This window comes from Lagenorhynchus albirostris, chromosome 14 (genome assembly GCF_949774975.1).
Source record: "Lagenorhynchus albirostris chromosome 14, mLagAlb1.1, whole genome shotgun sequence".
Classification (NCBI taxonomy): Eukaryota; Metazoa; Chordata; class Mammalia; order Artiodactyla; family Delphinidae; genus Lagenorhynchus; species Lagenorhynchus albirostris.
This window is the reverse complement of record NC_083108.1, coordinates 50,527,087-50,539,912: the sequence shown is the minus strand read 5'-3', so window position 1 is coordinate 50,539,912 and position 12,826 is coordinate 50,527,087. Positions and strand designations below refer to the sequence as shown.

Below are 12,826 nucleotides of genomic sequence, written 5' to 3'. Positions count from 1 at the left end.
CTGCCTGTTCTACTCCGCCCTTCTTTTGTCTGTCTTTCTGCAGAGAAGAGAAAAAGGCTAGAGCAGAGAGGCACGAAACCACACTGTCATGGTGGCTTGTACTTGATTCCACTTGTAGTTTGAGCAATTAATTAGTGGTGCAGAAAGAGCCCATATTGGGTACCATCCCTTTCTTAGAGATTTCCTCAATACCCCAACAGTGCCTATTTGCATCTCAGAGGTCTGTAGTACTATAACAAAACATTTAATATAGTTTTCCCTGTGTAATTTCACAGTAATAAAAGAAAACATGGAAAAGCAATACAGTGCAGTCTCACAAACTTAATGTCAGCCAGAGGCATAAAATATCTGCATATGTACAGAATTCACAAATCTGTTCTTTTTGTATTTCATTTAACAACTGATTCTAAAAAGTATTTCTCCATTTTCTGACCTGAAGTTAGATTTATTCACGCTGACTCTTAGTAGGATGCTATGTCATTGCAGGCCCTGGGGGCTGTTTGAGAGTCAGAGGAAAGGAAGGCTGGTAATCTAGGTGGATAAGGCCAATGATTTCAGTGACCCTAAATATTACAGCATATGATATTAAGAATACACTGCACTAAAAAAGCTTTTTCCTTTGAACTCTGCCCATCTTTGGGTAGCATTGAACTGTCAGTGAAGAACTCCATACTCAGCACCAAAAAAGTTTGGGGTCAGTTCTGTCATTCTTCACCTTATCGTTATCATTTTTAAAACTGCCCAGTTATGTTTTCATCTGGAATAGTCAGCCCCTTCTTTTTACTCTCCCAAGGCTGTTCCATGGGTACTTCCTGTTGGAAGTCTGAGCAATACTCGTCTGAGTATTGCTCAGGATTATGCTCTTGTAGGATTATGTGTATGTTTTACGGTGGTGAAACTGGATCGCCCATGTTTATGTTACTTTAATATTTTAATCAGCACAATATTCATTTGATATATGTCATATTACTCCTTAAACTATGCTTAAATTGAAGGGATTGAGATCATGCAATCTTCTATGTATAATTGGGCACTTCTTTATTCAACTAAAAAGATCTCTTGGAGAATGTAGGTTTTCAATGATGAAAGGAAGATAATTTGTTGAGCAGGTAATAGATTAAGAAGAGGCAAGATTTCTAGGCATTTGGTGCTCTGGAGAAAGGCTAAAGGTCCACCTTTGAAGTTATTCCATTGTTCTCCACAAATAAAAAATCCCATGGTTGACTGTGCTAGTTCCTGGTATTTTGCTCCCTTCAACAAGGAAGAAAGGTAAAATGGCTATTCGATTTTGACTTAGATGCATAAACTAGTGACACAGCATATTTCTCTTCCAACCCGCACCCTGTTTTGATGATGTGTGGTTCTGTTGAAAAATAAATTGCTTTAGAAAAATTAAATGTTTATAGTTGTACTGGTGGGGTTTTAGAAGCTTGGGCAAAAACTTGGTATTTCAGGAAAATTTCATTTGACGGGCTTTGTTGATTTTCTGCCACTTACAACTTTGAATTGGGTATTATATGTATACTTTTGTGTATGTACTTATTGTAAGAACCTAGTAATTTATTTTTTCCAGTTTTACTGATATGTAACTTATATATAACGTGTATTAGTTTTAGGCGTACAACATAACTGATATGTGTATATATTACAAAATTATTACTACAATTAGTTTAGTTAACATCCATCACCTCACATAGTTACAAAATGGTTTTTTCTTGTGAAGAGGAACCTAGTAATTTAAATCCATGGCATTTGGTTTCTTATTACCTACTTTGAGAAAGGTTGTCAAAATATGATTACAGCTTTTCCTCCAAATCATAGGAATCTCCAACAAAGCTTTGATAAACTGAGACCCTCTGATGGGAATCTCTGTATACTATTCACTGCTACCAGAAATCATGTAAGAAGCCTCCTTTGCTATATATAGAAGCAGTTCAGGGCCACCAAAATCTCCTATGGAGCTCCTTTGTGTGATCTAGGAAACCTGAGAGGCGGGTTGAGGTGTGGTATGCATCACCCCTTCTCTGCTCATGGGTCATCACCACTGGATCTTGGCTCCCTTTACTTGCTGAGCCTGATGCATGCTCAGGGTCCTCTCAAATAGTCCTCCAGGGAGTCAGTCAGAGTTGGAGATACAGATGAAATTTAATATCTACCCCTCTCCTTGATGGGGAAAGTGGAGCTAAGATATTCTCAAAATTGCATTTCTTGAAATGGGATTTACCCAAGTTAAGCCCATCCTCTAGGAGTGCAAGATTTGTCATCTAGATATTGAGTCCTGGTTCTGACCTTTACCAGTGGGGTGGTAGTGGGCAAGTCACTTGGCTTCTCCAAGCCTCAGTTTTTTCATTTATGAAGTGGGAAGAGGTCATACCTACTTCAGAATACTGAGGATTAAATAAAGTAATTTTTGGGAAGTGCTTGGTATACTGTCTAGCCCAATAGTTCTCAGACTTTTCATCTCATAACCGCTTTATACTCCTAAAAATGATTGAGTTTTGTTTATGTATATTATATTTACTAGAATTAAGAAAATTTCAAAGTATTTATTAATTTAAAAAATTAACAATAAGCCCATTATATAGCAACATAAATAACATGAAAAATAACTGTATTTCCCCAAAAAAAGTTAGTGAAAAGAGTAGTCTGTCTGCTTCTGCATTCAATCTGTTGCAATATCACACATCATATAGCCTCTGGAAAATTCCACGGTAAACGTATGAAAGAATGAGAATGAAAAAGGCAAATGATATCCTAATAATAGTTTGAAAAGAGTTTTGACCTCATGGAACCCAGAAAGGGTCTTGGGGACCTCAGACCAATCGTTAGCATAGCCAACATTTAGCACCCAATAAATTTAGTTATTGATATATATGGAAGTTTTTGTAACTAGTGATGAGAAGTAAAGGCGATTGCTTCAAAACTTCTTGTTCTGTACTTTCCTAAAGGGTCCCAAATAAGACTGTGATTCAAACTAAGCAAAAGAAATAACATTGTTTTTTAAATAAATACTAATAATACACGAACAAGTTCTTTGAATTTTAAAAGGCTCAAATCTTGCTTTCAGGAATTTGTCAAATGTATTATCATAAAGCTTTTATTATTTTTTTTCCAGAGAAGACTCTTTTTCCCTCCTAGGATAATAAGATCTTAGTAGAGAGAGAAGTAATTTGATATTTACTCTGAAACCACTGATAGTGTTCCTATGGGGTTTTGGCAGCCCACCAGTTTAAGAAGGTGTGGCCCCATTGTCACCATGCTGGGCTTCACGACTGACAGGTCAATCTTGATTTACTAGTTGGAGAACCTTCACTTAAAGCACTTATTATGGTTTGATCCTCAGATACAAGATCCCTTAAAGGGGCTTTTTGAAAGCCCCTTTGGATTCTAAAGACAAGAAGCAAAAGTGATGTAATAGATAAATTGATAAGGTGTCTCAAGAAATATAGGTAAAGTTCATATAGTTCCAATCTTAGGATATATGGGTATAGTTTATATCAGCTATCTGTGTACTTTGCAGACATATGGCCCTCTAATTGTATCAATTTTCTCCTTTCTCTTTTTCCTTGGGAGGTAGTGTAGACCATGGGGAATTCATATGCTGGGCAACTGAAATCTGCTCGATTTGAAGAAGCTCTCCACAACTCCATAGAAGCCTCTCTCAGATGTAGTAGTGTGGTACCACGACCAATTTTTTCCCAGCTTTACTTGGACCCTGACCAGCATCCTTTCTCATCTGCAGGTAAGTTTCTCAATCCCACACATTTCTAGACTCCTTTTAATAGAAGTGGGATCTCCAAATCTGGGGGGTATCTGAAATAAATGGGTTAAATGTTAGCCAATGCCAGTCTCCCTGTCCTCAGATATTTTTCAGAACTATGAATTTTTCTTTTGGTTATTTTCCCACAAGCATTTTTATTAAGTTAGCTATGATTTATTTGCTTACCCAGATGTAAAACCCAAGGTGGAGGATCTGGATAAAGATTTGGTACACCGCTACACTCAAAATGGAAGCCTGGATTTTTCTAACAATCTAACAGTAAATGAAATGGAAGATGACGAAGATGATGAAGAAATGTCTGATTCTAATAGCCCACCAATTCCCTATTCACAAAAACCTGCCCCCGAAGGGTCTTGCACTACAGATGGTGGGTTGCCTTTTTTTTTTTTTTCCAATTCCTCTAATATTGTCTGGCTAGTTTCCAATCATTGCATGGGGTGCTCAAGGCTGGGAACCAGTAATTACAGAAAGGAATGAGGAATGATTATGCTTTCACTCACATTATTGCCTGTGATTTCATAGCAGGTGTCTATTAAGAAAGACAAGCATTATCACCCCATCTTGTAGATGAAGAGACTGAGATTCACAGCAATTGAATGACTTCTCTGAGATGGTATGTGGCAGAGGCAAGCCTAGACCTAGCTCAGGACTTTTTCAATGCTCCAGGTGCTTCCTGCAAGAATGTGACTCTTTCAGAAACTTTATTTTAGTGATCTCTCTTTCTACGTCTTTCTGTTCCACTCTCAAAACAATTACAGAGATATCAGGTGTTTTAATATTTACCTTTTCCATATATTTTGAAAATTCATCCAGTATACTGTTATCTCTAGAAGATTAAAATGAACATATTTTGATAATCCCACTTTATTTATCTTCAACCTCCTCTTCTACCAAGGCTTTAACCACACTTTTAAAAAGAAAATCCTACGTAAAATGTTTTCAGTATTTCATGGTTTTGGTGATGTAACAACTTAAATTATACTCACTTACCTCCATTTAGTGGCATACGGTGCTGTTTTCTGGCCATCCCAGCCTGATTTCTAATTAGTTCATAATTTGATAGTTTATAGTTTGCCCATAGCTCTTCCAGCTTGGCTCATTCTAAGGTAGTTCTAAGAGTCCTCTCCCTCAAAGGCAGAACAGCCCTGAAATTTTCCTTATGAAAATGACAGTGAAATAGAGCAATACAGTGCCTGGATTTGTTTCAGCATACCACCTCCTCTTCATGGGAAATCCTCTATTTACCTAAGACTCCTAAGACTTAAAGGAAGGTAAAGCTATTTTTAGAGGCAATTTAGATAAGCAGATACTTAACACCCCATGGGCTTCTGGGGGTGCCATTCAGATGTAAAATCTGGTTGCTAATTTCTTATGTAAATTATTGGTAGGTTCCTACCCTGCTGGGAGGCAGTTGATCGTCTAAAGGGGTAAAGGGCCGCCAGATTTTAGGCCTCCAAATACTGCTTTGATTAGTTTGTGTTTACAGCTGTTTCAGTAAACTTTCCCCTCCCCCATTTAGATTACTCTGTAACCTTCAAACTGGAGATAATTGGAGAATGCAAAATCTGGTTCTGTGAAGTGAAAACCTTGGCTATTAAGGAAATGCAGATGAGGTTTACAAAGAAGGGCTCTGTACTATGGCTCACCTTTAAAATTAAAATCACTTGCTGCAAGAGTCTTGCTTTTAAGGCAGCATGTCAGTATTACTCCCAGAAGATGCGTTTGAGAGTAGGGGCAAGTTTGTCAAATAAATTATTTGTGTGCCCCATAATGTACTTTTCTTTCCTTGATTACAGTAAATAGGCTTACACCCCCCCCCACACTTAGGGTACTTTTCCCCAGGTCCTCCAGTAGCCTCTAAAAGAAAGATCCTATCTTTCTTTCAGGATTAGTTCAGATATAATTTAAAATTACCCTAGAGGGGAGTAATAAGGTTACTTCTTATTTTATCTTAGGTTTTAATTGAGATTTAATATTTATTATATTAATTTTCTGACATATTTCTAATAGTGGGGAAATTGAACTACCTGCTACACCAGATATTTGGATCCTATAGGTCTTGAAATATAATCACATTTCATAGATTCTTTAGCTACTTCTTTAGACACACACAGAGCTTATTTTCAATCTTTTTTAAAAACTAAATTAAATATTGCTCTTTGCATAATATATATTTTTTCTTAACTGGGGATCCCTGATGATATATTTTGTATATAATTAGCTGATCTGAATCACAAGAATGAAGGTTTGGAGGAAACAGTCCAGACCCTTGTGAGCATATTCTCTAACTACAAAGTGAACTCAGGAACTTTTCCTTGACTTTGCAACCATTTCTGGCCTTGGATTGATTTCTTCGTGACCCTGTTCCTGGACTCAGGCTTGCCTTTTCTTTCTCACCTATTCTGTTTCCTCTTAATTAAATCACCTGTGTGGCTTCTGCTGGTGATTAACTGGAAGGCAAGAAGATAAAACAGGACATTTTAAAAATGGACTTTTAAAAAAAATTAAGTGTAGTTGATTTATAATGATGTGTTAATTTCTGCTGTACAGCAAAGTGATTCAGTTATACATATATATATACACACACACACACACATATATATTCTTTTCCATTATGGTTTATCACAAGATACTGAGTACAGTTCCCTGTGCTATACAGTAGGACCTTGTTGTTTATCCATTCTGCGTATAATTTGCATCTGCTAACCCCATACTCCCAATCCATCCCTCCCCGTTCCTTGACAACCACAAGTGTGTTCTTTGTTAGACTTTAAGAACAGATTTAGATTTACAGAAAAATTGCTAAAATAGTACAGAGTTTCTATATATCCCCACAGTTTGCCCTATTGTTAGCATGTCACATTACTAGTAATTTTAGTAATAATGAAAGTCCATAGTTTATTTGTGTTCTTTAGTTTCTACCTAATGTCCTCTTTCTGTTCCAGAATCCCATCTAGGATACTACATTAGATTTAATTGTTATGTCTCCTTAGGCTCCTCTTGGCTGTGACAGTTTCTCAGACTTCCCTTGTTTTGGCTGACCCTGACAGTTTTCAGGATTATAGGTCAGGTATATTCTAGCAGACCTTCTGTAGGAGTTTGTCTGATGTTTTTCTCCTGATTAGACTGGGGTTATGGGTTTGGGGGAGGAAGATCACAGAGGTAAAGTGCCATTTTCATCATACTATATCAAGGGTACTACTATCAACATGATTTATGACTATTGATGTTGACCTTGATCACCTGGCTGAGATAGTGTTATCTCCACTCTCCCCCCCACCCCCCGCCCCGCCCCGCCCCCATTACCATACTGTGGAAGAAAGTCACTGCACTCAGCCCACACTTAAGGAATACGGAGTTATGCTCCACATTCTCGAGGGCAGAGTATCTAATACATTATTTGGAATTCTACTGCATGGAAATTTGTCTCTTCTCCCTCATTTATTAATTTATACAGTCATTTATTTATATCATTATACACTTATGAATATTTATTTTATGTTTTGGGTTATAATCCACTACTACTTCATTTTTTTTTTTGCTCCAATTTTTCCAGTTTTGGCCATTGGTAGCAATTTCAGTTGGTTCCTGTGCCCCTTTTATATGCTCCCATGATTACGGTTTTCTTTTTAGGATAAAATAGGACATTTTCTCTTTTCATTGTCACAAGCACTTTCTGAAAAAAAAATTTAAGAGGAGGTTTGCTTCCTCCTTCTATGAGAAAAACATTCTTCTCCTAGAATCGTCATTAATAATTATTACTTTTCACCTCTAGGTGTCCTCATATCATAAATGGGAAACCCTTCAAATGCTGTAGCACTGAAAGCTATTTGTGCTGCTTCTTTTTTTTTTTTTTGGTGGTACGCGGGCCTCTCACTGTTGTGGCCTTTCCCGTTGCGGAGCACAGGCTTCCGGACGCGCAGGCTCAGCGGCCATGGCTCACGGGCCCAGCCGCTCCGCGGCATGTGGGACCTTCCCGGACCGGGGCACGGACCCGTGTCCCCTGCATCGGCAGGCGGACTCTCAACCACTGCGCCACCAGGGAAGCCCCTTTGTGCTTCTTAATTTGAGTGGACTGTGTAGTTTTCATTATACCACAGAAATCACTCTGAAATCATCTTTCTTCCAGAGAAAATCCTGCTTTCTTCAGATATTTTCCACACTGTGTCTTCTCTACTCTATCCCTGTTTAGCCCAAAACTGAAATTGTACTTTGCCCCCTTAATCTCCCTTTGGCTACAATGTATTGATTTGAGAAAGCTCATCAGAAATGTCACTCTCTAATCAAGGGACACCTTTGTGACTTGCAAAACCATGAATTTTAAGGATTCATCAGCAGGTGTGAGAGAGGTGGATGCTGACATAGCCCATGGCTGGCAGGAGCTACTGTGTCAAGTACCCGCCAGGATTCAGCCTGGAAAGTTGAGTGATGAGTCTCAGCAAGGATAGGCAAGGAAGAAGCTATAGGAGAGGGTCCTACATCAGACCAGGGAAGGTGAAGCATTCTGTGAGTCAGAGCGGATGTTAACAAGGACGAAGGAGGCTGTAACCTGGAGTCAAGAGACCTGGGTCCCAACTTGGTGGGTTGCTGGGTATTTGACCTTGGGCTGTTTTCTTAACCTTTATGGGCCCTAGCTTCCTCATTTACATACTAAAGAGATTGGGATAGATTAGTGTTACCCAATCTTTGACTTACAAATCTCTCTTATAGTAATACATAGTCTTTTGAACCCCTTAGGAATTTAAAAACTAATTCTGTCACTATATGGCATGTGATAAAGAATAAATTTTAAGTAGAAAATATTTATTTTAGATTAGTATATTAATATACTCTGAAAAAATATATATACTCTGATATTATTCATGCATGAGAAAATATTGCCTACATTTTATCATTCAGTCATTGCTGTTTAATTTACTTTAAATTCGTTGTGTAAGGAAAAGCATGTTTTGTTGACAAATTCAAAATTAAAATGTTATACTTTTGTGGGGGTGGAGAAGGGGAGCCAAGTGTATTTGAATATTTCCCAGCATCAAAAAAAGAGTCAAAATCTACTTTTAATACCCAAATTTGGGGGTTTGTATGTTTTAGGATTAAAAGGATATACTAATTTATTTTTATAATTTTTGCTCTACGTGATGAAAACGTTTCAGGCTTTTGTTTGCAGAATTTCTCTACAAATAACATGCTGCTGAAAGAGGTAGCCTTTTCCCTCTTACATGAAAAGCCAAATTGGATTATAATCACTAAAATTTTACCTTATCATTGCTTTTTTTTTTTGGTGCCCCAGAAACATAGTGGTGCATTTTATATAATTTTTTTTTTTTTGCGGTACGCGGGCCTCTCACTGTTGTGGCCTCTCCCGTTGCGGAGGATGCGCAGGCTCAGCAGCAATGGCTCACGGGCCCAGCCGCTCTGCGGCATGTGGGATCTTCCCAGACCGGGGCACGAACCCATGTCCCCTGCATCGGCAGGTGGACTCTCAACCACTGCACCACCAGGGAAGCCGCATTTTATATAACTTTATAATTTGATGAGTGGGGTTTAGGATTGAATCTAACTTTCATATCTAGCAGAGAGCATGTTAGGTACATTTATAAAATGACTGTGTCCATCAAATCCGTGTTCCCTAAGCTTCCCATTATTAGCCAACAGCCCATTATGGGTATATAAATTAAGCAACACATCAATACATGTGACTGATAATAAAATCAATTTTAAAATGTGTAATAATCAAAACCACACATTGATATGGGGTTCAGCTGAATGAGTCCTGAGTTCGTTCAGCTGATTTCCACTACCCCTACATGTGTAGCATGGAAAGCACTTAGAACATTCTGTTTTAAAAGTGGATATTAGGGACTTCCCTGGTGGTGCAATGGTTACAATCCACCTGCCAATGCAGGGGACACAGGTTTGAGCCCTGGTCCAGGAAGATCCCGCATGCCGCGGAGCAACTAAGCCTGTGCACCACAACTACTGAGCCTGTGCTCTAGAGCCCGCGAACCACAACTACTGAAGCCCGTGTGCCCTAGAACCCGTGCTCCACAACAAGAGAAGCCACCGTAATGAGAAGCCTGCGCACTGCAACAAAGAGTAATCCCCACTCGACAAAACTAGAGAAAGCCCACACACAGCAACTAAGACCCAATGCAGCCAAAAATAAATAAATAAATATATTAAAAATAATAATAATAAAGTGAAAGTAGGATATTAGAATAATTATTTATTAGTTTTCAGAAATTGGTAATGTTATCTATTTTAGTTTCACTTATAGTTCCCAAGTATCATGGAATACCTTTATGAATCTCTGGGATTTTGATAACTACTTGTTGGAAAATCCTGTTATCAGATGACCTTGAGGTTCCATATAGCTCTGATGTTCTAAAAAGCTTGTAATAATTTGCAAATTGGTACAGATTGGTACAAACTTGTCTATTCTTTCTATTATGGAATGACTGAAAGTTTAGAAAGGTTGTAGTACTACTACTTAGTGACAGAGAAAGCTCCTCAAGCATCCTGTTTCCATCAATAGGTAATCATAAACCTCTCATCATTGAATTTTCTACACCATTTGGGAGGGTATTTTATGTTTTGCCTTTTGGAGAAAGTCATAATAAAGGTGCTACCTCCTAGGGGAGATATGTTTCTAGGTTTACTGTCTCTACACAAATTAATAACTCCTTTGATTAAAAAAAATTAATGCTCCTTTTAAGACTTTAAAATGCCCCTAGATTTAGTATTTCAGAATTTCATGAAAAAGTCTGTGTTCACCCCTCCAGGTTTTAGCTCTGGATTATAACTATTCTTAAGTGCTTTTTTTGGCCAAGTTGAATAATAAGCTTTTTACCTGTTCTTATATAGCAAACTTTCCATGTCTTACATCACTGGACATTGTGGGACTCATTTTGTAACCTTGGACAAATACTCTCACCTTTCTGAGCCTCATTTTCTCCATATATGAAAAAGAGATAGTGATAACTAGCTAGAGTTGTTGACAGAATTAAATGAGAAAATCTCTGCAGTGTTTAGCACTGTACCTGTCTTATGTTAAGCACTCCATAAATTTTAACTTCCACTAGTATCATCATCATCATCATCATCATCATCTCCCAACTTTCAAACCTGTGAGTTTTGTCCCTTAATGGGGGTGGGGACAGCAGATTTTTTAAGGGTTCTATGTATCTATAGGCTCCAAAATATGTTTGTAAACTGAATAAATAATATGACTCATGTATAAATGACTATTGTCCAAATAAATATAGATGATATTGTGAATAATAAAATACAGATTCATTTAAATTGTTAAAGAGTTCACAATAACATTTTGATATTATTTTTCTCAATTTGTGAACACTAGAAGTTATATTTGAATTTTTTAATGTTAAAAGGGGATCTACAAGCTTGAAATGGTTGAAGCCCAGTGTCTTTATCATTCTAGTCTTTGATTTCTTGCTTTTTATAATTCATTGTGTCTGCTTTTGAGGTTTAATTATCCAGACCATACCGCAGATTCCGATGCACCATAGCTTCATACAATGTTTGGATGTTGTTTTCTTTTTATTTCTCATATACTAACTGATGGCATCCAACTGTTTCTTGGCATTTGGTTAACATCATAATATGAATTGATGCTGGGAGAACCTAGCATGGTTCTGGCGCACTTTGTATTGGGTAATAATGATGGTGGTCTCCTCAGGTTTGTGTGTGAGAGTTAGGTGTCCATCCTCCATTGTCCTGGTTTATGTCGGGTACCCACACCTGGACTGATCAGCTATGACCAGAAAGGTGGGATATTCCAGTGGCCCATCTTGGACTGGGTGCCAGCTCCAGCTCAATCTGGAATATCACAGCTGTCCAGGGAAATCACATAACTAGAGTGGTGGGAATCATTTCCCAGAAGATGTGGAGATTGGTGCTTTGTAGCAGAACATAGCTGTCCTCTGTAATATTGTTTTGTAATTATCAGTTCCTTATACATTCTTCTAATTGACTACAAGTGAGTTCTTAGAGGAAGGTATACTTTGTTCAGCTCTATCCCCAGGCCTAGGACAGCATCTGTTGCAAATCATTTTTAATAAATGATGAACTAATGAATTAATGTAATACATTATGGTTACAAAGTGGTTATGTAAGGTTGTTTTTTTTTTTTTTAAACTGGCCATCATCAAAAAATCTACAAACAATAAATGCTGGAGAGGGTGTGGAGAAAAGGGAACCCTCTTGCAGTGTTGGTGGGAATGTAAATTGATATGTAAGGTTTTGTCATGTCTTACCTAGTGCAAGTAACCTAAACAGTTCTGAGTTCTAGTTCTGATCCATTCATTTATGATTCACCAAACTCCGATCTTCAGTCTCTTCCTATATGAAATGCAGAACATCTGCGTTCTATGATTGTCTCCATTTAGAGAAGTGAATTTGCATTGAAAGTAAAAATACTATATTATGTGCACATAAAAATTCCATATGTTTTTCAGAGTTTGCTGTGTATTTATCATTTGCTTACTTGTGGATCAGAAAATATAAAGTCATCAGTGTTGGCTAAAACAGTTGGAAATACCTCCTTTTAGTGTCTTTTTAGCTCTGCTCAGAGGAGCACATATGATAGATGTGTCTTTGGTTGGAGTACGTGGACTTTAAATTTAGTCCTTAATAGTGATTCCCACAGGTAATCAACTCTCCAAATGGGTGATGAGGAGTTATAAACTCTCTAAACATTCCACTGTGTCCTTTTTTACTGGTTTTTAGGTTTTTGTCAAGCAGGAAAGGATTTGCGTTTGGTATCTCTGTGTATGGAACAAATCGACATCCCAGCAGGATTCCTCCTGGTGGGGGCCAAGTCTCCCAATCTTCCTGAACACATCCTAGTGTGTGCTGTAGACAAGCGATTTCTACCAGATGATCATGGAAAAAATGCACTTTTAGGTGAGTATTTCATACCTATAAAATTCCTTCTGAGATAAAGGAATTAAAATACAAGTTTATTTTAAATTATCACAGAATTTTTAAAATCACAGAATTAGCTGGGGATTACATATTAGTTTA

The 12,826-nt window shown here is 37.7% G+C and overlaps 1 protein-coding gene across 1 annotated transcript in view; it reads left to right on the top strand.

Annotated features, from left to right (window-relative positions):
* The window catches only part of GREB1L (GREB1 like retinoic acid receptor coactivator), a 260,596-nt gene that overhangs the window by 137,076 nt on the left and 110,694 nt on the right, over positions 1 to 12,826 (top strand). The window contains exons 3-5 of the mRNA XM_060121360.1: positions 3,578 to 3,742; positions 3,951 to 4,148; positions 12,530 to 12,706. Coding sequence (XP_059977343.1) covers positions 3,586 to 3,742; positions 3,951 to 4,148; positions 12,530 to 12,706 — 532 coding nt within the window. The 5' untranslated portion in view covers positions 3,578 to 3,585. The remainder of the gene's footprint in view (positions 1 to 3,577; positions 3,743 to 3,950; positions 4,149 to 12,529; positions 12,707 to 12,826) is intronic.